Genomic DNA, 22317 nt, shown 5'->3' on the forward strand with positions numbered 1-22317 from the left:
TCTGTGAGTTCAAGGCTATCCTGGTCTACAAAGCTAGTTCCAGGACAGCCAGGGCTGTTACAGAAAGGAACCTTGTCTCAAAAAAACAAAACAAAACAAAAATACCAGAAGGTTTCCGCATACTCACCCATAGTCATTGCTGTTCTATTCATAGCACTAGGGAATGGAATTAGCCTTGGTGTCCATCAGCTGACAAACAAATAATAAAAATGAGGTACATATACACAATAGAATTTTTTCATCTGCAAAGGAAAATGAAATCTGCAAATGGAGCTGCGGGGGGAAAATTTTATTCTGTGAGGTGACCCAGGCACAGAAAGACAAATGCCACATGCTGTGTCTCATATGGGTGTCCTAGTTTTGAACCTTTAGGTTTGTATATTTAACTTGCAGAATCCAGGAAACTAGGAAAGAGCCAATGGATAGACGGGGATGCTAGGAGTGGGAAAGTTTCAGTAGGCCTGGGGGTGGGGCGAGTCGGAGAGGGTTAGCCAAAAACCGCAATTTCCTGAAAAACCTGCTGTGTAAGCTAATTAAAAACTGTAAGTTCAGAAGACTTAGGAGATCCCCTGCATGGCTGGATAGCACTCATCCTGGAAGCCAAGAGTTACTGTAAGTGCAGCTCTAGGTCCTCGTGGGAGAAGCTTCCTTTTGCAGTGGACAGCTAACCCAGGGACTCAGACCTGGTCAGAGTGCAGGACCATGAATCAGTGCTGGGATGAGCTCTGTGTCATCACTTAAGGTCACACCTGTATCCCCAAAACCCCTCCCAAGGCTCAGGGAACACCATGGGGGTGACGACAGGAACGTTTTAAGAGCCAGAGGCTAAGGAATAAAGCTGAGGAACAGCGACTTCTGGATGTGACAAAGCCGTTGTACCCATGAATGCACAGCAGCCATGGCTGCCTGCATAAGACCCATGTGAGACCAAGCCAGCGAACAGTTCTGCCATGGATTTGTTGGTGGTTCCCTGGTTGGATGATGATAGTTGGCGGATGATAGTTGCTGGGGGGGAAATCTGTTTTCTTCAGGAATGTGGTTCCTGGTAGATTGCTCATGCTCTAGTGACTGGCCCTGCACCACTGCACACACGGGTGCACTGATCGGACTCAGTAGGTTATTTTAAAAAAGAACATGGAGTCAGCAAGGAGACGCAGTGGAAGGGTTATGGAAGGAGTTGGAGGGGCAAGAAGGAAATTATAAAAGTCTCCATGCCAAAACTCCCCAATAGATCCTCCTTAGGTCAAAAAAGTCCCCAGTGCCTGCCAAACAATCTATGCTATTGTCATTCCTCCCAGTTGCCTACTGGGATCATTTGGTAAGTCCCTGTTGCTGAGAACCTCAATTGACATACACCTTCATCACAAGACATGAGAAATCAATTTCAAACAGAGCTGGGAACTTCCTCCCTACTGGCTAGCTTTCTAAGACCATGAGGGGTACTGTACAGGCTGGTAGGGGAGGAAAAACTATGAAGAGCCTTAAGCAGCTGTGAAGCCTTGACCTGCAGTGCCGACCTGCCAAGCAAGATGCACCCACGGATGCACCGCTGGCATGCTTGCTGCATGGGCATCCTAGTGCTCGCTGTGGATCTGAGGCCTGCCTCCTCCATGGGAGGGAATTAGTGCCTGGTTCTGTAAACCCAGTGAAAAGTCCATGGCTGAGGAGGTCTTAGGCCCTGGGCTAACTTGTTATTGTGCACCTATTATTGTGTGACTGGGGAAGGGTTATAGACCCCTGTCACTCCCTGTTGAAAGAGGGGCTACTGGTCAGTTCTGGGGGAGAAGTCATTGTCTTTAATTGGGTACCAGTAGGTGAGCCCAACCAGGCTTCCAAACCCATGCTCAAATAGGTGGTCTTTGGTAAAGTCAGTGGGTCCCAAAACAAAACCATGTAACTGTGAAAGGGGACTATAGAGGGAAGATAAGAGATTGGGGGAGGGGATAGGAGAAGGTGGGCAGCAAGAGCAACCAGAATGTTCTATAAATGTTTGTGAAGTGGCCAAAGAACAAATGTCATGAAAACCATTTCTTGAAACCCTGAAGAAAGCCAATCTGAGGATGGAGACAGAAAATCTGTCAGTCGTCCATGTGCAAGAGGCTAAAACTGACCTCGGGCCACGGGGAATAGCCCTCCTCTGGCCTAAGGACGTAGGTTATCGTGTTCAGACTTGCAGATTAAATTAACGCACTGCACTGACCACTGATGGTGTGGCTTAGTCTGGCAGGAAGGAGCAATCACTACTAAGATCCAGTTTCTTATGTTCCACTTCTACCAAAAAGAAGCCGCATCGATTTATGTGCGCCTGTGTGAAGGACAGAGCTATTTCATGGGGATAAAGCCGTGCTGGCAAAGAAAGCGTTTAAAGTAAGTCACTGTCCAAACAGATGCTTTAGCTGAACTTAATTAAAAATAAATAAAAACACGTACAAGCCACCAGGCTACTTGCCAATCTCTAAGGCGCTGACCTTGTTTTGAGAAAGTCTATGAGGGGCCAATGGGATAGCTGAGCAGAAAAAGGTACTTGCAGCCAAGCCTGATGAAGCTGAGTTCAATTCCCAGACCCCACTGGTGGACTGAGAGCTGCCGCCCACAAGTTGGCCCTCTGGCCTCCATATGCACACTGAGACTCATACGCACTGCCACACACACGCACAAATATCTTTTTTTAAAAATGTATACATTTTGAAATACTGAAAACTGCCCATGTGGTTATGCATAGTCTTATTTCTTTTTTAAATATAACAATGTATATTTTTTATAGAAAATGTAGGAAACACTAAAAAGATTTTTTTAGGTTACCCAGGTTTATACAATCAGTTAATGTTTTGCATTCTCTTTTAAAAATGATAGGCATATTCATATGTTAAATATACATTTTAGGCTGTATGTTTGTAAATATTTGACAATTGTATATATGTGTTACATTTATTTGTATATTACAGATTTTTTAATAGAGAGATACCATGTTGCATGGCAACCTGCCCTTTCCAATTAAAATACCAGCATTTCTCATGTCTGGAAACAACCCCTCAGAATGGGGTGTTTGATGCCTTCGTGGGGTACAGCACTATTTGCAAGGCTCTGGGCCTTTTCCTATAAGTGGACGTTTGAATCTCTCATGTATCAGTGATATTTAACTTATGCTCCATAACTGAAAAAGAATTGCCCTGTCAAGGGTGGCCTCAGACTTTCACAAGTTGGATGCCATTCTTAACCTTTTGAGTTTCTGGAGGAATGACAATCATGGCTGTGACATCCAGTAATACGTTCCCTGAAAAGTAAATGGACTGGTTTTATTTTTTTGTTTTTTGTTTTATTAGCAGAGAGCTACCAGATATGAGTTAGTATGCTTATGCAACATTCGTAAATAATATAAGAAGAGTATTTCCAAGGCATTTTAGTGCACTGGAGCAGAAGAATTAAATGGTATTCTGGTAGCCATGAGGGACAGCTTAATTATTGATATGTCCTTGATAAATAAGTAAGAAAAGCCCAAGCTAGCACTACTTGCTGGCTCTCTTGAATCTTAGCAGCCTTATGGCTACTTTGTTTCCTAGAAATAAAGCTGAACTGTTGTTTCTCATAGTGGCAGAACTGAAGTATTTTTATAAAATACTTTCAGCTGGTTTTGGTGAATTACATACCAAGATGGCTGGCCCTAGTAAATGCTCAATGAATGGCAGTGGTTTGTGGTGTTTTTCTTGGAGTCATATAGTTGTCTTGTTGCCTAGCAACATCAAGATGTGTATGATTCACCTGGCCAGAAGGTAAGCAGGTGAGCAGCTACAGACGAGCAATCTCCCATGTGCTCAGATGTTTTATCAGAGTCTTAGGGAGAGTTAAGCATGTGATCCTTGTGTGCCTCATTGAAAATGTATTACATGATGATACAAACCAATTGATGTCGGTGATGTTAAAAGTTTTGTCCTTATGGTGTGTTACTTTGGTACCAACCCTCAAATAGCAGTTGTTGAGCCAATACTTAATGACCTTGAGAATAGTTGCCATGAAATACTTGTTGGGATTTCTCTTATTAGTTATCTTCTTCTGTCTGCCTGTCTGTATAAAGGAGATGCCTGATATAATTAATTACAATTATAAACTGAACCGTTAAGAGAGACAACATGGTCCAGTTCATATCAGTTATTAATGTCTAAAGAAGTGGGAAAGCAATATATACAGTAATCAATTTGTTCCTGGATACTGGTCAAGAATGGAGAACTGGCTGATTCTCCAGGTCCTGTTAAAATGTATACTTTGAATTTTCAGTATTTGGGTGAAGAATGAAAAAAAGGCCCCTAAATAAGACAGCAGTTGGTTGGAGGCTTTAACTGCCTTATCTGCCTGCCTCCTAAGTAGTCATGAAATGACAAAGCGTATACACAAACAGGGGAATAGCAGGATCTTTTTTATTTCAAGTGACTCCATTATTCCTTTCAGACCCTTTCACAGACTCCTTCCTCGCTCAGAGTGAGGGTATACACACCTTGTTCCCTTTCATAGCTCTCTCTCATCTAGATAGATAGATTATAGAAAGAGATAAATGATAGATAGATAGATACATAGATAGATGATAGATAGATAAATAGATGATAGATAGATAAATAGATGATAGATATAGATGACAGATGATAGATAGATGGCAGATGATAGGTAAGTAGATAGATAGAAACATAGATGATAGATAGATAGACAGATAGATAGGTGATAGATGATGATTAGATAGATAAATAATAGATGGATATCTGGATGGAGCCCATGTGAAAATTCTGGGTGCCATGCTTGTCCAGTGTGGGGGAAATGGAGAGGTGATGTGACCCTGGGACCCACTGAGTAGCCAGCCTACCCTTCCTTGCAAGTCTGTGAGAAATTCTCAGAAAGCAAGGTGACTTGATCCTGAGGAAACAGCCAAAGTTGACCACTGGCCTTCATGAGCTCTTGAAAACACACACATACACACACACACACACACACACACACACACACACACACACACGCACACACAGTAGGAGTTTGGGGACAGGAGACACTCCAAAGGCTGGGCTGGAAGAAAGCTGGTATAACTATGGCAGACAAGTATCCAAAGGACAGACAGGAGAGCTGGCCTTGGGCAGGACACTCTTGGGAGAGCAGATGTCATAGTTGGTGTGATTGCAGACAGTCCCGTTGGTAGGAAGAGAGCAGGATGTTTGGTTTTGCCGGTTCCAGGTCCTCTGTACCTGTGGATATGTTCCCATGTGCTGAGATGTCTGCCAGGAGCCCAGAATTTGCAGAAAGTAGAGAAAATTCTATACACAACCCCCCCAAACTGAGAATTAAAAATAAAATTCAGAGATTAGAAGGAGTATACTATTTTATAGGTATTTTATATTGAAAAGTATTCTATAAATTTTTCTTAGTGGTGCTCTCAGGCTTGACTGAAATCTACAAGCTCATAAGCAAACCCTCATTCCCCCAAAAAGCACAGACTGGGTCTTGAGCATGGTATCAAATGTCAAAAGTCAACGGAGTGAAGCTTACTGAAGGCACCTGAAGGAAAGTGGCCACCCTACCATTTTCTATACAATGAAGACACTCCTTGAAAAAGTAGTGGAGTAGCAATCTTAAATATATGCCATACTCTCTTGAACACCCACAGAACTGTCCCAGGTGATGGTCTATCTCACATTTGCTGACAACAGGCCTCAGTCACACTGACACACTGTGTGACTTGGGACACTAGTGAATGTGAGACAAGTAGGTTGTTGAAAGTTCTTCCACCCTGGATCCCTGAGACCAGCATTGGAAACAAGTCCTAGTTATCCTTCGGGGTGAGTGAGACCACATGAAAGGAGACAGACATCCTAAGTGACACCTAGCCAGTTACTAGACATACAAATTAGAACATCTTACATCATGCAGCTGCCGGTGGACCACAGATGCGAGAGAGAATGCAGCCTGCCAGCCCAGAAGAGAGCAATCTCCCAGCAGATTCAGAATCATGCACTAAGTGAAACGTTTCTTTGTGCTACTACTAAGCTTGGCGTGCACTGTTACACAGCAAAAGCTAAATGATACACTAGGTAAATACCCCTGCTCACCAAAAGGAAAGATGAAATCAAAAGGTAAATACAGGCTCCAAGTAAACTGAGTCAGCACAGTCCACCATGTCTTTCCCACTAAGTGTGCCCATAAAACCTAAACACAGCACCTGCAGCAGCAGCAGCAGCAGCAGCAGTCTGAAGACGTAAGTAGAAGGAGGTAGATGAAACCCAGACTTTAAAATTCTGCCAGATCGGCAGTGTTTCCCCTCAGTATCTCCCAGCCTAGATGCCTGACAACGAGGAACCTGGAGACAGACACCAGACGTGAACACAGACCTGTAGAAGCAGCCTTGGACTGATTGAGAGACCGGACAGAGGAGAGGAACGTGTAATTCCAACTTTTGCTGATCGAAGTTGTCTTTCCTGTCCCTTACCCCTGAGGACCCAAGCATCTTGCAGTGGGGATCACAGCCCCCCAAAGGTGTTTTTGAAAAGAGATACTACCCTCCCTGGGAGTGCCGCTGTTTGCCATGTCTGGCACACACTGGTGGGGTCTCAGACATCCATTGTGCGTGGAAGAATTAGAATGAAATGTGGAACAGTAGAATGGACTTTAGTTTTCTAGTAGAGGATCAGAAGGGGGAACCTAGAAAACCAAAGAGTCGTAGTAGAGATTGCAGTGACGGATCTCCTGAACACCCCCCCCCCAGAACAAACAGCTCTGCTCTGAAACAGTATACCCACAAAGACTTGAGGATTGAACCAAGTATCGGGATCACGCCGGGACCCTGGAGGTCACTGTGTATTAAATACGATGAAACATTTAAATAGTACCACAAAGATGTTGGAAACTACAGCTTATTATACAAGGCCGGCCAGGATTTATAACCCAATTCTAAGCAGATTAAAAACAGAAATAGTAAAGTCTACAGTTGATTTAAGTAAGGCCCAGAGACATAATATTGAAAATATTCGGAATATAATAAAAAAATCACTGAACCTAGAAGAGACCAAGAAAGCCTGACAGGCATGAAGGAAAAAATAAAAAGCAAGAGGCAGCAATGTTGAACTAGCATAGATGCTGAAACTATCTGAGATTTTTACAGCAACCATTATAAAAGGTTTCTAGGAAATAAGATCAAGCACTCTTAAATATAAATGTAAATAAGAATCATGGAAATTTTCTTTTAAATTATTGTTATGTGTGTAAGGAAGAGATGAAGGGAGAACACGTATGTTGTGGCTTGTACGTGGAAGTCATAGGAGTCAGTTTTTCCGTCCACCATGGATTTCAGGGTTTGAATTTGGGCTGTCAAACTTGCACAAGTACTTTTAACTGCTGAACCCTATTGGGAAATTTTTAACTAAAAATATATAGTGACCATACTTTAAACTCTATAGATGGGCTTCTTACTTGGACGGAGCTAGCAGAGGGCTCACTGGTGACGTTGAAATCAATGAAAATGATGTAATCCGAACAGCAAGAAGGAAAAGGAAATAAAGGAATGAACACACTGTGGGGGCCATTCGCACAGTATTTCCAATGATTACTTTGCCAGCATTTCAGCAAGAGGAGAAAAAGTGTGGTACAGCAATAAATCTTTGAAGATAATTGCAAGAAAGTATCCCAACTTTAGCAAACAACACAACCTATGCATTCAGGTTTCCTGAATTCAAACTAGATAAGCCCAAAGAAACCCAAACCCAAGTACAGATAAACTGAAAACTGGAGACAAGAAAAGTCATTGGAAGCATCCAGTGAAATATAAACCATTCTTTCTGAGGAACCCCAGCTCAAGACAGCAGGATGCTCCCTTCACTCGGGTCAGCAACACCTCCCATCACTGACAGCCAAAGATGCCGTCAGACGTTGCCAGATGTTTCCACAGCCACAATCGGCCCCAGTTGAGAAATATTGATCTAAATTGAGTCTTCAATCCTCCCAAAATAGCTATTTTTACTTCAAAGAATTTTTCTGTTTTGTTTTTTTTTTATATTAATCGAGTTTATAAAATTAAGAAACATGAAACAGGTTAAAAAATTGTCTAATCCCTCCATTCCCATTTTAAAAGGCATGTTAAAAAGTCACTTTTTAGTACCAGGCTTATTTAGGTTTTGCTATCTGTAAAAGATCAACACCTAGTCAAGTTCACTTTTATGAAGTTGTAGGTGGTCCGGGAAGAAGATCTAGTGGGTGAAGCATTTGTATGTGAAGGTGAGGGCCTGTGTTCAGGTCCCCAGAACCCACGCAAAGCTGACATACAGTCCCATCTGTAACCTCAATGTTTCTTTGTCAGTATGGGAGGTGGAGAGGGGAACAACCTGAAGGGTGTAGTCCAGCCAACCTGGAGGATACAAACAGCGAGAGGCTCTTTCTCAAACGGTGGAAGATGGGGACTGACTGACACTAGAGGTTGGCCTAAAACCTCTACATGAGCAAACACAACACACAGCCATCTGGGGGGACAAGGAGAAGTCACGCTGGCTTCTTCAAATCATGCTATCCAAGGAACAGAACATTGGGAATTGTGAGTAGAGAGAAAGGGAGTCTCAACTAGGACGTGATAGCCATCTTCAGACATTTGAAGCCTGCCTCTGTAGACAGCAGCATAGCTCTCTCTACCACGAGTTGAGAAACGATGGTGGGTTGTAAGTGGAGACAGGGTTTTCACTGTCTCCTAAGGCAGACCTAGCAATTATGCAGTCTGAAATCTGTCTCAAATAGTCTACTTCATTGTAGCTTTGCAGTACTCCCTGGAATGGACTTCAGTCTCCTTGGTGTAGTATTCCCAAACACTCATTTGGACTTAACATTGAATTGACTAGAATACTCCGATTTGAAAGATGATAGGAATAAAAGGTGGTTTTTATCAGTATTTGGAGAAGCAGAAAGTGGCTTCATGAGATACAATAAGGACATGCTGAGCTGATGATACACACAGTGATAGTAAGAGGTAACGATTATGGAATGCTTGGTGCATGCCAAGCAATCTGTCACACAAAACAAGGAACAGCTCATCGAATCCTTGCAGCAAACACAGGGGGCAGGCTCTGTAATATTTTCCACTGCAGCGATGAGGAAACAGCTCAGAGAAAATCAGATGTTTAAGTGTCCTGACCCTGGGCCTCTCTTGAAGATTTGAGAGCCTTGTTTTTCTGTTTCAAGTAGGTTGTCATTCCATGGACATTGACCCACTAGCGATGAATGTTTGGATTTTTTCCCCTTGGGTGTGTTTTGTTGCTTTGATTTCTCTGGTTGTATTCAGTGGTTCAGTTCTTGGTGAAAAGGTGCCATTACAGGAATGCCTTGTTCTTCTCCTGTCCCTCCTCTGCCTTTCCTCAGATCCACTGTCAGCTTAGTGGACTCCTCAACCACGGTGGTTCTGAGATGATGTTGATATACAGCAGTGGTTCTCAACCTTCCTAACACCTCAACCCTTTAATACGGTTCCTCATGTTGTGCTGACCCCCAACAGTGGAATTATTTCCATTGCTACTGTTATGAATCATCATGTAAACATCTGATACGCAGATGATCTTAGGTGACTCCCCTTTCATGGATCACAACCTACTTTCCTAAAGGAAGGTTCCAAACTGGTTGAATTCTTGAAAATGAATTCTGAAAATTAAGTGTCTTGTTGGGAAGTGATTTGGATATTAAATTACTTGAATAAACACAAATCCCACTGGATTGAAGCTGTTTTATTGAGAATCAGAACACTATTAGAAGCATCCTTACCTATGCCAGTATCATAGAGGATACTCCCACCCTTTTCCCTGATGGTTTCAGGGTATCTTGAACTGTGTTATTCCTTGTGTAGAATAACACCTAAGACTGCTGGATATTACCACTGTGCACGTGCTATGCTCCCCAGGTAACAGCAGAGACCCCTAAACTTCAATACCTGTTAGAAGGTAGCCAAGGAGAGTATGGAGCATAGTCAGATTTTAGTTAGAAAGAATAAGATTGGGAACCAGGCTGTGGTGGTGCATACCTTTAATCCCAGCACTCAGGAGTCAGACACAGGTGGATCTCAGGCCAGCCTGGGCCACACAGTGAGTTCCAAGACAACCAGAGCTACAAAGATAAACCCTGTCTCGAAACAGCCCCCTCCACTGCCAAAAAAAAAAAAAAACCAATAGGATTGGGAATCAAGTAGCATGAGCAGGGATAGGAAAAGTAGTAGATCTCTGCAAACAAACAAAAATTCAGGTAGTTAAAGTAGCTGGAAGGGAAAGTTGGGCTATTGGTAGACCCAGATTTTTAGAGATGAATGCTATGGATGGCTACAAGTAAGAAATAAAGAGTTGGGGATAAGGATGAGAGATGGGAATAAGAGAGGGACGTGTGTCTGGTGTGCTGAAGAGGACAGTGAAGAATGCCTTAGAGTGTGTTGTGCGGGGAAACAAGAACAGTAGTCCTGAAACCGGAGCGACACACACACACAGCACGAGACACGCCAATAGGGAAACTGATAGTAAGAAAGGGAAAGGACACTTGAGGGGTGACTTGTTGGCGCAGCTGCACTGAGGTGAAGGTGAAGTTCTCAGATAACCTCTGGCACTCAGCGTGCTGCTGGGTCCGACAGGGGTGAGCCGTTGGTCTCTACAGCTCCATGTTCCCTGGGTTCTGGCCCGTGAGAGAGGCGAGGTTCGGAATGCCTTCCTGGCAGTTCCCTGGGGCCCTGTCTTCTCTGCCCTCTGGCCTCTCTCCTCCCATAGGTCTGGTATGTGTGAAAAACATCACTTCCCTTGTCCCCCCCCAAAAAATTGCTGTTTTTTTATGAGATAAAGAATGGAAATATAAAAATAGAATTTTGAGCTCCAGTCTGAGTTATTCGACCTATGTGTTCAGGGACCGCTGGTACCCAGAAAGTTGCAGATGACTCGGGGTGTGACTCTGAGCCTTTTGTATGTGGCTGTTTTCTGCCTTGGTGTGCAGTGTCACATTTGTCTGCCAGTTCCTTCAGCATATGTCCTAGAAGATGCCCTGAATGTCTCCCTTCAGGATTAAGTCTTGACTTGTTTCTGGAAAACAAGTGTCCCTTGCTCTTTGAGCCTCTTGTCCCATGTTTTCTGCTGCCATGAAGTTTCTGTTGAAAGAATACCCTGCCAGGGATGAAATGCCCCATGAGGATAATTGCCTGCTCTGGCCTTTATTGTTTTTTGTGACATAGGGTCATGTATTCCTGGGCTGGCCTGTCACAGCCAAGGCTAGCCTCAAATTCATAGCAAACTTCCTGCTTCAGCCTTTCATGTGTTCCTATATGAGCTACCGTGGCCGGCTATAGCTTTGGTTTTAAGTAAGAGATAGGAGAGAATCCTGAAGCAACCTTGTATACACTCTCCAGAAACTAGGCTCAGGCCATTCACCCAGCCCTGTTCTTGCCATTAGGTGTTTCTGGAAGAAACTCATTCTCTGTCTTTGGAGTTGTGTGACTTAAAGGACTCTCTCTATTAATGTAAAGACAGTTGAATGAGATCTACAAAGTTAAAAGCACACACTCTGTAGAAACATGACCCTGGCTGACCTCTTTCCACAGAATTTATATCCCAAACCAGTCAAGTGTGAGACACTAAACCCATTTGAAACACTCATTAAATATTTAATCTGCTCTTCTCTGTCTCTCTCACTCCCATTCTGACTCAACATAAGGTCAGCATTCCTGGGTTGGTCATCTCAATATATTTACTTTAAAACTCCCTCCATGACAGTCAGAAACCCTCTGAGTCAGCCATTTAATCCAACCACACAGGTCACTTGATTAATTAAGCATCCACATCGCTCCTATTAATTATGCCCTCTGTTCGTCTCCTTTCTGGAATGTTCCAGGTCATACGCATTTAGGTTTCTAGTAATGAGGGTCTGGCCAGCTCCCACCAAAGTGGCACTTACTCCAACATTTTGTAGAATGCTGTTCTGCCATGTGCCCACAATATGAGTTTGTTCTCTGGGGACTCTGATTTGGAGAATTGGAACTCAGCGTGGCCATGGGAGAGGAGGTGGGCTGCTAAGAGGCCAGGCCTAATGAAGGTTCTTAGGACTTGGGGAGCAGTCCAGAAAAGGAATTAAAGTTACTCTGGTGGGACTCCTGTGCTACTGTGAGAATGACCCGACTCCTTTCTGGCTTCTTATCTGGAAATCCAACCCCTTCCACATCTCCTTCCCCCTGCTGTTGGTACAGTCTACCAAGAGGCACTCACCAGTGCCATGCTGGGTCTTGTGTGCTCTTTGTCCCTCCAGAGCTATGAGCTAAATAAACCTTTGTGTGTGAGTGTGGTGCTGGAGTCGGGGATATATAGAATATATGTGTGTGAGTGTGGTGTGAATGTAGTGAGTATGTGTTTTATGTGTATGTGTGTGAGTGTGGTGTGTATAGGTATGTATATATGTGTATATGTGTATGCATGTGTTGTATATATATATGTGTGTGAGTGTGTGTGCATTTGTGCATGAGTATGTGTGCATGTGTGCATGCCTTTTTTCTTCCCAACTTCAAGTATTTGTCATTTCACTATAGCAACAGAAAAATAAACAAATGCAGCTTGTCTGGTTCCTCTGTGAGATGGTAGGCTCTGGAGGGCAGAGGTCAGATTTGAAACCCTGTCATTCCCTTGAAGGTCATTCGCATGGTGAAACCCTGGGGCATAGAGAATATTCAGGTTTGTTTTTGTTTTTGTTTTTGTCTGTTTTGTTTTGTTTTTTTGGCCAGTGGAAAAAAAATCTAAAACCTCTGAAAACTTACCTATTTTAACAAAGTAGTTTGAGCATAGGCAATTTGATTTCAGACGCTGAATTTTTAAACACCAGACAATGTGCCCGGGGAATGGTGATAAGTGAGTTAATCATGAAGTCACTAGGAAGGTCTGATTTTTCTCTGGGGAACAACTTGCAAGAATGATTTCAGAACAGTTTGTAGGGTTGCATCTGGCAGAGGGAAGAAAACCAAGTCCAGGCAGGGGACAGAGCCAGGAAACACACAGAGAAGCAAATGCTAGACCAAGGGTCAGCAGCAGTGACCAGGTAAGGTGTGAAAAATGGAGAAAGGGTGTCCTGGTTACCTATCAGCTTAACAGACAACTCTAGACATATCTGGGAAGAGCAACTCTCAACTGAGGAATTGATCCCATCAGACTGCTCTTTGGAGCATTTCCTTAAGTAATGTTTGATGTGGGAGGGCCCAGCCCACTGTGGGCGGTGTCAATCCCTAGGCAAGTGGTCCCATTTTCTCTAAATAAAATTTCTAATGGCATGCAGAGATATTAATCAGCTAAAACAGATGAACTGATTAACTATCACTTCAGGGAGAGGCATCAAGTCTCGAGTGAACCTCACATTTCTGACTTAAGGAAGAAATATCATTGTCCCAAAAAAGCATGCTTTTTAAAAAGCGTTCCAACATGTGTTGAGAGACTTAAACTCACATTTTCATCCTTAGAAACCTCACATCTAAGAAATGCCCTAAAAAAAAAAAAACACAAAATGCAAGTAGCTGGCCACCTTGGTCCTCCTTCAAGTCATCATTTCAGACCAAATAGGATGTGATTGGCCTGGCCACGCCTATAGAAATTGGATATTCCTGGCCTCTGCCTTCAGAAGTGTATATGAGTCCTGTATCTTCATTCTACAGAACTTGACAAGAAGGCTTTGTGCCAACCCAAAAGATTGTACCATTTTGCAAGGGAACAAATACCAAGACCTATCATGGAGCAGATGCCTGTTGGTAGATGTACTAAGAACCCACCCAGATGACCTTGACAATACACCTTCATTTCTTGCTATTGGCCTTCTGTGTGCATTGTCCTGAGCTCACTGCAGCCATCCTACACACCACACAATTGCATGATTGACATCCTTCTCCATCCAACTGAACTTTGACCCTTTGGTTTGGATATAGAATTACTTTTTCAATAGCTTTGATATAAATACATCATGCCTATAAAGAAAATCATATAACTTATCAATTAATTTTTAAGAATTTCAGATTTATAATCTGTAATGAATACTCTGTTGGGTTTTTAGGAGGGTAGAAAGCAGAAAAATTACAAATTGCAAAAAAAAACCTCCCTAGAATATTAGCTCTGTTGAAATCTTTTATTCTTGCTATATTTGCATTTAAAACAGCAAAATTCTTGTCTTTTAAATTTTACTTTGCTGAAATTTTAAATTATCTTATAATGTTTAGCATTCAACATTCATGCGTTTCTTGTTTTGTATCTATAAATAGAATGATTACAGTATGGGAAACTTACATGTCAGTACTGATGAGTATCTGAAATTTTAAAAACTAAGGTATAAGAAAGTGAAGAAAGTTTCATTGGATTGAGGCAAGAGTATCAATTTATAGTCAGCCTGGGCTACACAGCAGGTTGAAGGACAGCCTGAGCTAAATTAGAAAACCTTGCCTTAAAGTAAAATCAAATAAGTAAGCCAATAAACTATTTATTGCGTGATTGGTGGGAAATGCTGAAAACATTAGAAGTAATAATGTAAGATGGATGGTGCACACTCCTGGGTGGTTGTAGTGAATGACTCTGAAGATGATATTAAACACATGAAAACATTGTGGTAACTAAAAGCAAGTAGAACAATATACCAGATTGTGATAGGATGATTATAGCTCAGGCCCATGTTAGATAAACTCACTTTTGAAGGAAAGACATTATGTCACAATGGTGGTCACTCTGTCCCTCTTTTCTCAGTCTCGTGCAACACACCTCACTCATTTTCATCATGAAAATAAAAGAAAACCTTAGAAATGTTCATTTTGAACTTATGCTTGATGTATCTGAGATATCAAAGTGGCAATAAATAACAAGTAATTGGGAAGGAGTTTAGGATTTACCTCTGGGTGTATCATGAAAATTACCACTAGAGATGGGCCCTCAAAGGCATCGTTCATAGATTATATAGATTATATAGATCATGTCGTACTAGCTTCAGGGATTATCAGTTTTCTAGTATTTGCCTCATATGGCATTTAACAAGTGTTAACTAAATCAAAGCCTTGATCACTTTTCTATCCCCTTGGATCAGAATCCCAGTATCCTATTAAAACACAACAGAAAACTGAGTGTCGTTTCAACTCCTATAGGCATAGGATGGAAGGAAGTGGTCTTTTCTAATTGTTTCTAGGGGCTCTGAGCAATAGAAGAGCTCTCCTTCTCTGTGGAAAAGTAACTTTAAACACCATCTTAAAGAACAGGAAAAAATTTTATCCCTAGCAAGTATAATTTGTTAGTATTTTCCTTAGACAGAGGAACAATCATTACCCTCCTTAAGATCTGCGCCATTTTTTCTCTACACAGCCATTCTTGCTCAAGTGTCAAGGGTCTCTTCTATTTTCAGTTCTTAGTGAAATAGGACCCAGCTGCACACACACCCTCCTGAATTTTGATGACCTCCGTCATTCAAGACTTTTCTAAAGGCTCATTATTTTATATGCCAACTAAGCAATAAGAAGGATTTCAGTTTATCAGTCTAGGTACTCCAACTACTGTTGTGGTTGAAGAAGTGATTTTGTTTTAGGTATCTGGAGTACTATTTAAAGGAAATCATTACTTCTCATTGTGACAGTAATAAATGGGAGACATGTTTTGAGGTGAGTAAGATGACGTACCCTAGTAAGACTTCCATGCCATGAGAACAGGAACCATGCCACAGCCCTCTGATTAGCTATTGATGCTGTTCTGGCCCAAAGATATAAACTAGTGTTGTTCAAAGCAACCAGATCCTTGTGGATCCCTACAGACAAAGGGAGTGATGGTGTGGTGGTGAATCCCTGTGTGGGTGACTCATGAGGCATGAGTTTGAGGCCAGGATTGACTATATAATAAGACTTCTCAAAAATAAAAAAGATGGCAGGAAGACAATGATGAATTGTGTTAGCCCTCTAGGTCAGGACAGGGTTAGATCTCAACCCGGTGAACAAATAGGAACTGTGATACCATGTCCTGAGGGTTAGCTAAGGTTCTCCCTACTGAGAGCAATGCTCTACTGACTTTTCCACAATCACTAAAATAAATTACCACTAGAGACAGGCCCTCAAAGGCCTCGCTCATAGATTATATAGATGTGTCATACTGGCTTTGGGGGTTATCAGTTTCCTAGTATATGCTCCATTAATTCATTCAGTGTCACTGGCAGTGGGACCCCCTCCCCCAAGGGTATGGAGCATAGAACGCTATGTTGAATCCATGTCCTGATGAGGAGATAGGGGGAAACACATGCATGCTGGAGCACAGTACTTAGGGGTCTTTCAGTGTGGAGCCGTCTTGACTTTGGGCAATGGGGAGTGATGTCAGAATTGAATCAAGCCATTTCTAAAAAGTGCCTCTTATGTGGAGGTCAGTGAACCTTCCTCTTGAACATTATGACACGCTTCCTTCTACAGACACAGACAGACAACAGATACACACACACACACACACACACACACACACACGGGAGGGTCTCATGAAAGGTGAAATTAAAATGCTTCTACCTCATCACCTAAAGTCTTGTAAAAATGTACAACATTTAGCCAAGGGTCACATGGGACGATTCTTAGAGCCCTAGGCTCAGCTTACTCCAACCTTAAATATGTTGGTGTGAGATTAATTGAACTAGTGGGGATTTTTTTTCTGTTATTGTTTGGAAATCTTAGCCAAGAAATATTTTCTTTTTGGACTTGCTACCTGAAACTGAGCGTAACTGAGCAGGACTCCTTGGTGGCCTTTGACCCCATTTAAGAGTTTAAATCGACAGCCCAGTTCTTTGAATGAAACCTGATATTCAGAAAACACCAAGCTGAAGTCACAGGAGATTGTAGTGGAATGCATACAGAGTCCCAGCTTGGGGAGGTACAGTTCCAGGAGACTATATTAGCCCAGATGTAGGTTCCCTTTTACTCAGGAGTGATTTTTTTTTTGAGACAGGGTTTCTCTGTGGCTTTGGAGGCTGTCCTGGAACTAGCTCTTGTAGACCATGTTGGTCTCAAACTCACAGAGATCCACCTGCCTCTGCCTCCCGAGTACTGGGATTAAAGATATGCACCACCAATGCCCAGCTTCAGGAGTGATTCTTAATCTCCACATACTTATATATCAGGAACAGAACAATACTTAAAATTCCTAAATCCAATTTAGAGATTCAGATACCATCTGAAGCTGGCACATGCAACACTGTCTAGTACCCTAAGGAAACCCAATGACAAATGCTGCTAATGAATTTGAAATTTTCAGCACTTAAGTAAGACTCTGATGTTTTGTTTTCCTTGCATTTCACCACCCAAGAATCTTCATTTAATCAGTTTGGCCTTTCGTAGCTATTGAGGACTGAGCCAGTAACCTCACCAAAATAGACAGACCCAATTTGATCTGAGTCCCAGTTTCTTAAGACTGGCCATGGCCATCCTCTCTACACAGTGACCTGCAGATGGTCTCAGTAGCTATACCAACTGCTTCACTCCTCTCACACAGAGCAGTTCAACTTACTCTTGTCATTAAAGGCTTTGCTTAAAGCTACATATGCACCTAGCCAAGATGGCCAGACTGGGTAAGATTAGGAGCCACCTTAAATCCTAGGCTGGGTGAGATTACCTTAAATCCTGTGTCCTAGGTCCCCATGCTCATTGGTAGCATGGGAAATTGTATAGCAGTGGTTTCTATCCCTGCCTCCCACAGTAGATAAAACCACACAACACACTCTTTCCCCTCTCTATAGATGACTACAGGGTGAACTCCTAACAGAGATAATTTTGTGTGACTATGGTCCCCTTTAAAACAAATCACAGCTCAATGAAAACAATATTAAAATGTCCCTCCATCAAACTCGGGATAAGCAGGGAGAAGCACCAACTCTGGTGTTGGGTCTTCAAGCAAAATAAGGTAGACTTATAAGTGTGTGGACCTTAGGTGAACTCACCACCCCCCCGCCCCCTCCCGCCCCCCCGCCCGGCAGCCTCAGAAGTGTTTTCTTAAAGTTGCAATGAACCAAAAGAGTTCAATTCCTCGAACTTTGCTCTTTGGGGAATTGCCACAATATTGCAATTATACTGAAGAGGGAAACTGATTGCTCAAATTCACCCTTTTTAGTTTTTTTCCATTTATTTTCCTGTTGTTGCTGTGTATAGGATATATATGGGGATGCTCATGTACCATGTTGCTCATGTGGTCAGAACAAGTATGTGAAGTCAGTTTTCTCCTCCTATCTTTATGTGGGCAAATGCAAGCTCTTAGGCTCGCACTGAAGGTGTCATTTCACCTTTTTTGATGAAGTCAGTGGCTCAGGCTGGTCTGAGACTCCCTGTCCTCCTCCCTCAGCCTGACTAACGCCAACATTAATGCAGGCACCACCTTGCCTGGCCTGCCTCTCACCTTCTAAGCAAGCATGACACTTCTCCCTATGCACACATTTCCCACTCTCCCACAAGCTCTGGCATGGCTGGTGGGAAAGACATCCGGGCTGATGGTTCCTTTGTCCCTGCACATACTGGGGAGACCATGGGCTGTGCTCGTGGGGATGACAAAGGGCTTGAGCTGAAGGTGTTTTGTGTACTAAGAACACATTGGTTTTCTATTGTATTTTTCACATCCTTCTATGTTCAGTTAGCAGTGTGTAAAATATGTAAAGAATAAACACAAAATTTCTGATACATTGTAATGTTTTTCTCACTTCTTTTTGTAGAGCAAAGAGATTGCATTCCAGCTGCACGAGGACTTAATGAAGGTTCTTAACGAGCTCTACACGGTGCGTACATGGTCTTCCTTCCTTCATGGGCTTCTCAGTTTCTGTCTGTGGTCCCTGGGAGTTGCTCATTTTAGAGCTTCCCCTAAGCTGCAGGGTTGATGGATGATGGTCTTCTTGTCAAAATCTGAGCTGAGGTAGCTGTGTGCTCAATATGTTCCTCTGCCGGTCCCTCCACATTCAGCGACCTTATGAGTGTGTGCACACTTAGCACACATGCACGCCATTCAACACTTTGAGAAAACAGTATATAGAGGCCCCTTAGACATGCTTTAACTGGTTGGATTATATGAGACCTGCAATTAACTTTTGAATATTTTGTTTAAAATTGCCCTTCTTGGATGCGAGCAATTTAGAGACGCTTTATTGTAGGTACTTTCATTTCTGCCTTTCTATTTATTTGTATCTTGCAAGTTTGGGGATTGACCTTTGGGCCACTTGCATGCTAGGCAAGTGCTCTACTACTGAGCTGTGTCCTAAGCCTGCCTTTCTTTCTTCCTGCCTTCCTTCCCTCCTTCCTTCCTGCCTTTCTTCCTACCCCCCTTCTTTCCTTCCTTCCCTCCTTCCTTCCTTCTTTCTTTCTTCTCTTCCATGCCGCGCCCCATTTCAGTTCAATTGGTTGTTTGGTAATGGCACTACATTAAAATTGTTACTTTTTTGCATGATGATATCTTTATGTCCTTCCTTATCATAATTTGCTTTGAGTTACATTTCACTTAGGGTACTCTATACCATAAGAAATTAAATAATGTAGAACCACTTTGGTTTTCAAACTACTAATATTTTCCTTAATTTAGAATTTTTATTTGTTCCTAGAAAGATAAGGGTGTAAAAAGTAACTAGATAAATTGCATTTCTTTAATACTTGATGATTAAGGGAGTCTGTTAATTAAACTTTAAAAAATGACATTTTTTATAAAATGCACTAAGGTTGGTTTTTTTTGAGATTTATTTTCCTTTATGTATACATGTGTCTATATGAGCACATTATGTACGTCTCTGTGCAGGGCAAGCCTAGAAAGGGGGTCAGGTTCCCTGGAACTGAAGGTACAGGCTGCACTGTGAGCTGCATTGCAGTGAGCTGCACTGTGAGCTGCATTGCAGTGAGCTGCATTGCAGTGCTGGCGACTGAGCTCAGGTCCTCTGGAAGAGCAGACATCGTTATTAATTACTGAACCATCTCCCCAGGTTCCTTTCTAAGATTTTTGATCTAGATGATATTGGGGGGGTTACATTTTGTGTAAACATAATAACTATTTTTGTAGTGCACACTTGCTCTATTTTTATCTTGGATTGCACAGATGCTTTCTACATGCTAATTTCTCCTTGAGAAACTTCGGTTTATGTGCAACCTCAAACCTTTCACGGTAGAAGGCCCGACTATATACCAAATATCTGAGGAAACCAAGTTTTGGGTGATCAGAGCCAGTTACCTGCCTGAGCTTCATGTGATTTGCCAAGTGACCTGAGATTTCAGCCACTTCTAGAAACGTTTTAATTTAAAAGTTAAATGAGCTCACACCTTTGAGAAAGGAGAGCCTTTGACAGAACTAGTTTAAGGTGACATCTTCGTTGTGCTTTCCATGGGGTTCTCATGCCTGGAAATCCAAACCCACCCGTTAATTCTTCACCGAACAAGTCTACTGGTTGTCACAACACCAGACAGGATCAGAGATGTAGGAGTCAAGTTAAACTTCAGCACCAGAAAGATGTGAGAGAAACCGTAGATGGCCTAGAAATGTAGTGGACATGTAGGCTAATTCTCCAATTTCTCTGGGTCCTTCTGTCTGCCAGGCTTGGATATTTAGCAGGCCCTGGGGTTGGATCAAGGCAGCTGACACATGTCCTCAGAACTCTAATCAGCATCCATCTGAAGTCTGAAGGTTCCAGAAAAGGTTACTAGAAATTGGATGACCTTGTCAGTCATTTAACCCCTCGGAGTCAGCGGGGGGAATTAAGAAGTCAAGGAGAAAGGCAATGAGGTGTCATCTATAGATCGTTTTGAGCTCCTGGAAAGAAACTTCACTTTGAAGAGTGTGCTCAATGGAGACCACAGATAACCTTCAGTGAACTTCCCCATCCTTCTCACACCCTCTCACGTATGCACAGCACACCACACACTCACATACACACACATACAGATACAGACTCAGACACACATACACACAAAGAGATACAAGACACACTCTCACACACAGGTACAGACTCACAGAGACACAGACATACAGACACACACTCAGACACACATACACAGAGACATAAGACACACATATACACAGTCACACACACTCAAGACACACACTCATACACATACACAGAGATACAGAGACTCAGACACACACACACACAGACCCAAAATACATATTCACACACTCTCTCACACAGAGAGACAAAGATACACACACACACACACACACACTACTTTTAAAGAAGATGTCACTTGGTCTCTTTCTACACTTTGTACTAAAAACATACAAATTCCGACTTGTCCAAATGAAATCTATGCATTTTTTTCATATTCAATTTACATTAAGAAAGAATAAAAGTGTAGGATAGTTGAACAATGGACCATGGGTATAAGGAATATGGTTTATTTTAACCACTGACTAGTATTGGTTTTTTTGCTCAGGAGTAACCTTTGGTATCTTGTGTAGAATTTTGAACAGCTGATGGCATCACAATGGTCACCAAAGTAAGGGTATAAAGTACATAATAACCCCAGGGGATTTGGTTGCTATTTAATTTCCTAGTCAGACAAATATTCGTCTCTCCTTTGCTCACAAACCCTTGAAACTGGGAGTAGGAGGTGAGCATTTGGGGACTGTATTAACTTATTTATGAGTAGACTATTTTAAGTGGTAGTCCACCTCATAGCAGGTGACGGTCTTATGCACATACCTCCTGGCTCCAAACTGTTGTTCCCACAGCACTTGGTGATCATTCAAGCATTCCAGAAGGCTTGGCTCATAGCATGTAACTGCTCAGGAAAACAGCGGAAAAAGATGCTTCATAATCACTCATCCGTTAGACAGAGCTGAATCTGATAGGTCCAGGTGGTGTGGTGATACCCTCATATACAACATAAGGCTCTAATGAGTGGATAATATGCGGAGCATAGAGCATGAAGCCATGGAGAGGGGGTACTGTGGCTTAAGGCTGATGTCTGAAAGAGGGGGGTTGCCCTTAGCATTTTGCTGCTGTGGTGGCAGACACCCGAGAAAAATGATTTAAAGGGTGGAAAGATTCTTCTGGCTCACGGTTTCACTTGGGTCTGTGGTTGCGGGACTCCATTGCTGTGAGCCTGTGGTAAGGCAGACAGCGTAGTAGCACAGAGCTGGCTTACGTCCTGGTCGCTAGGATGCAGAGAAGGGAGCTCCTGCCTGCACTAGTGAACCTCTTCTTCCTTGCCCTTTTCATCCCCCTGTTTGCTCCATCACGTGATTGCCACCTACGGTCAGGTTAAACATTCCCACCTGCCTTAGTTAATTATCTCTGGACACACCCTCAGTGACACAGCCAAGGGTTTCCTTTACTAGTCTTCCAGGCACTCCAGTCCTTTCAAGT

The 22317-nt window shown here is 42.6% G+C and overlaps 1 protein-coding gene across 3 annotated transcripts in view; it reads left to right on the forward strand.

The window, feature by feature from the left end:
• The window catches only part of Srgap1 (SLIT-ROBO Rho GTPase activating protein 1), a 239315-nt gene that overhangs the window by 120873 nt on the left and 96125 nt on the right, over positions 1-22317 (forward strand). For 2 of the 3 annotated variants that reach the window (XM_040754797.1, XM_040754799.1), the window contains exon 4: positions 18694-18756. The exons of the other annotated variant lie outside the window; for it this stretch is intronic. In XM_040754797.1, coding sequence (XP_040610731.1) covers positions 18694-18756 — 63 coding nt within the window. The remainder of the gene's footprint in view (positions 1-18693; positions 18757-22317) is intronic. 3 annotated transcript variants of the gene reach the window in all.

Source organism: Mesocricetus auratus, unplaced genomic scaffold (assembly GCF_017639785.1).
Source record: "Mesocricetus auratus isolate SY011 unplaced genomic scaffold, BCM_Maur_2.0 Super-Scaffold_100011, whole genome shotgun sequence".
Taxonomy (NCBI): Eukaryota; Metazoa; Chordata; class Mammalia; order Rodentia; family Cricetidae; genus Mesocricetus; species Mesocricetus auratus.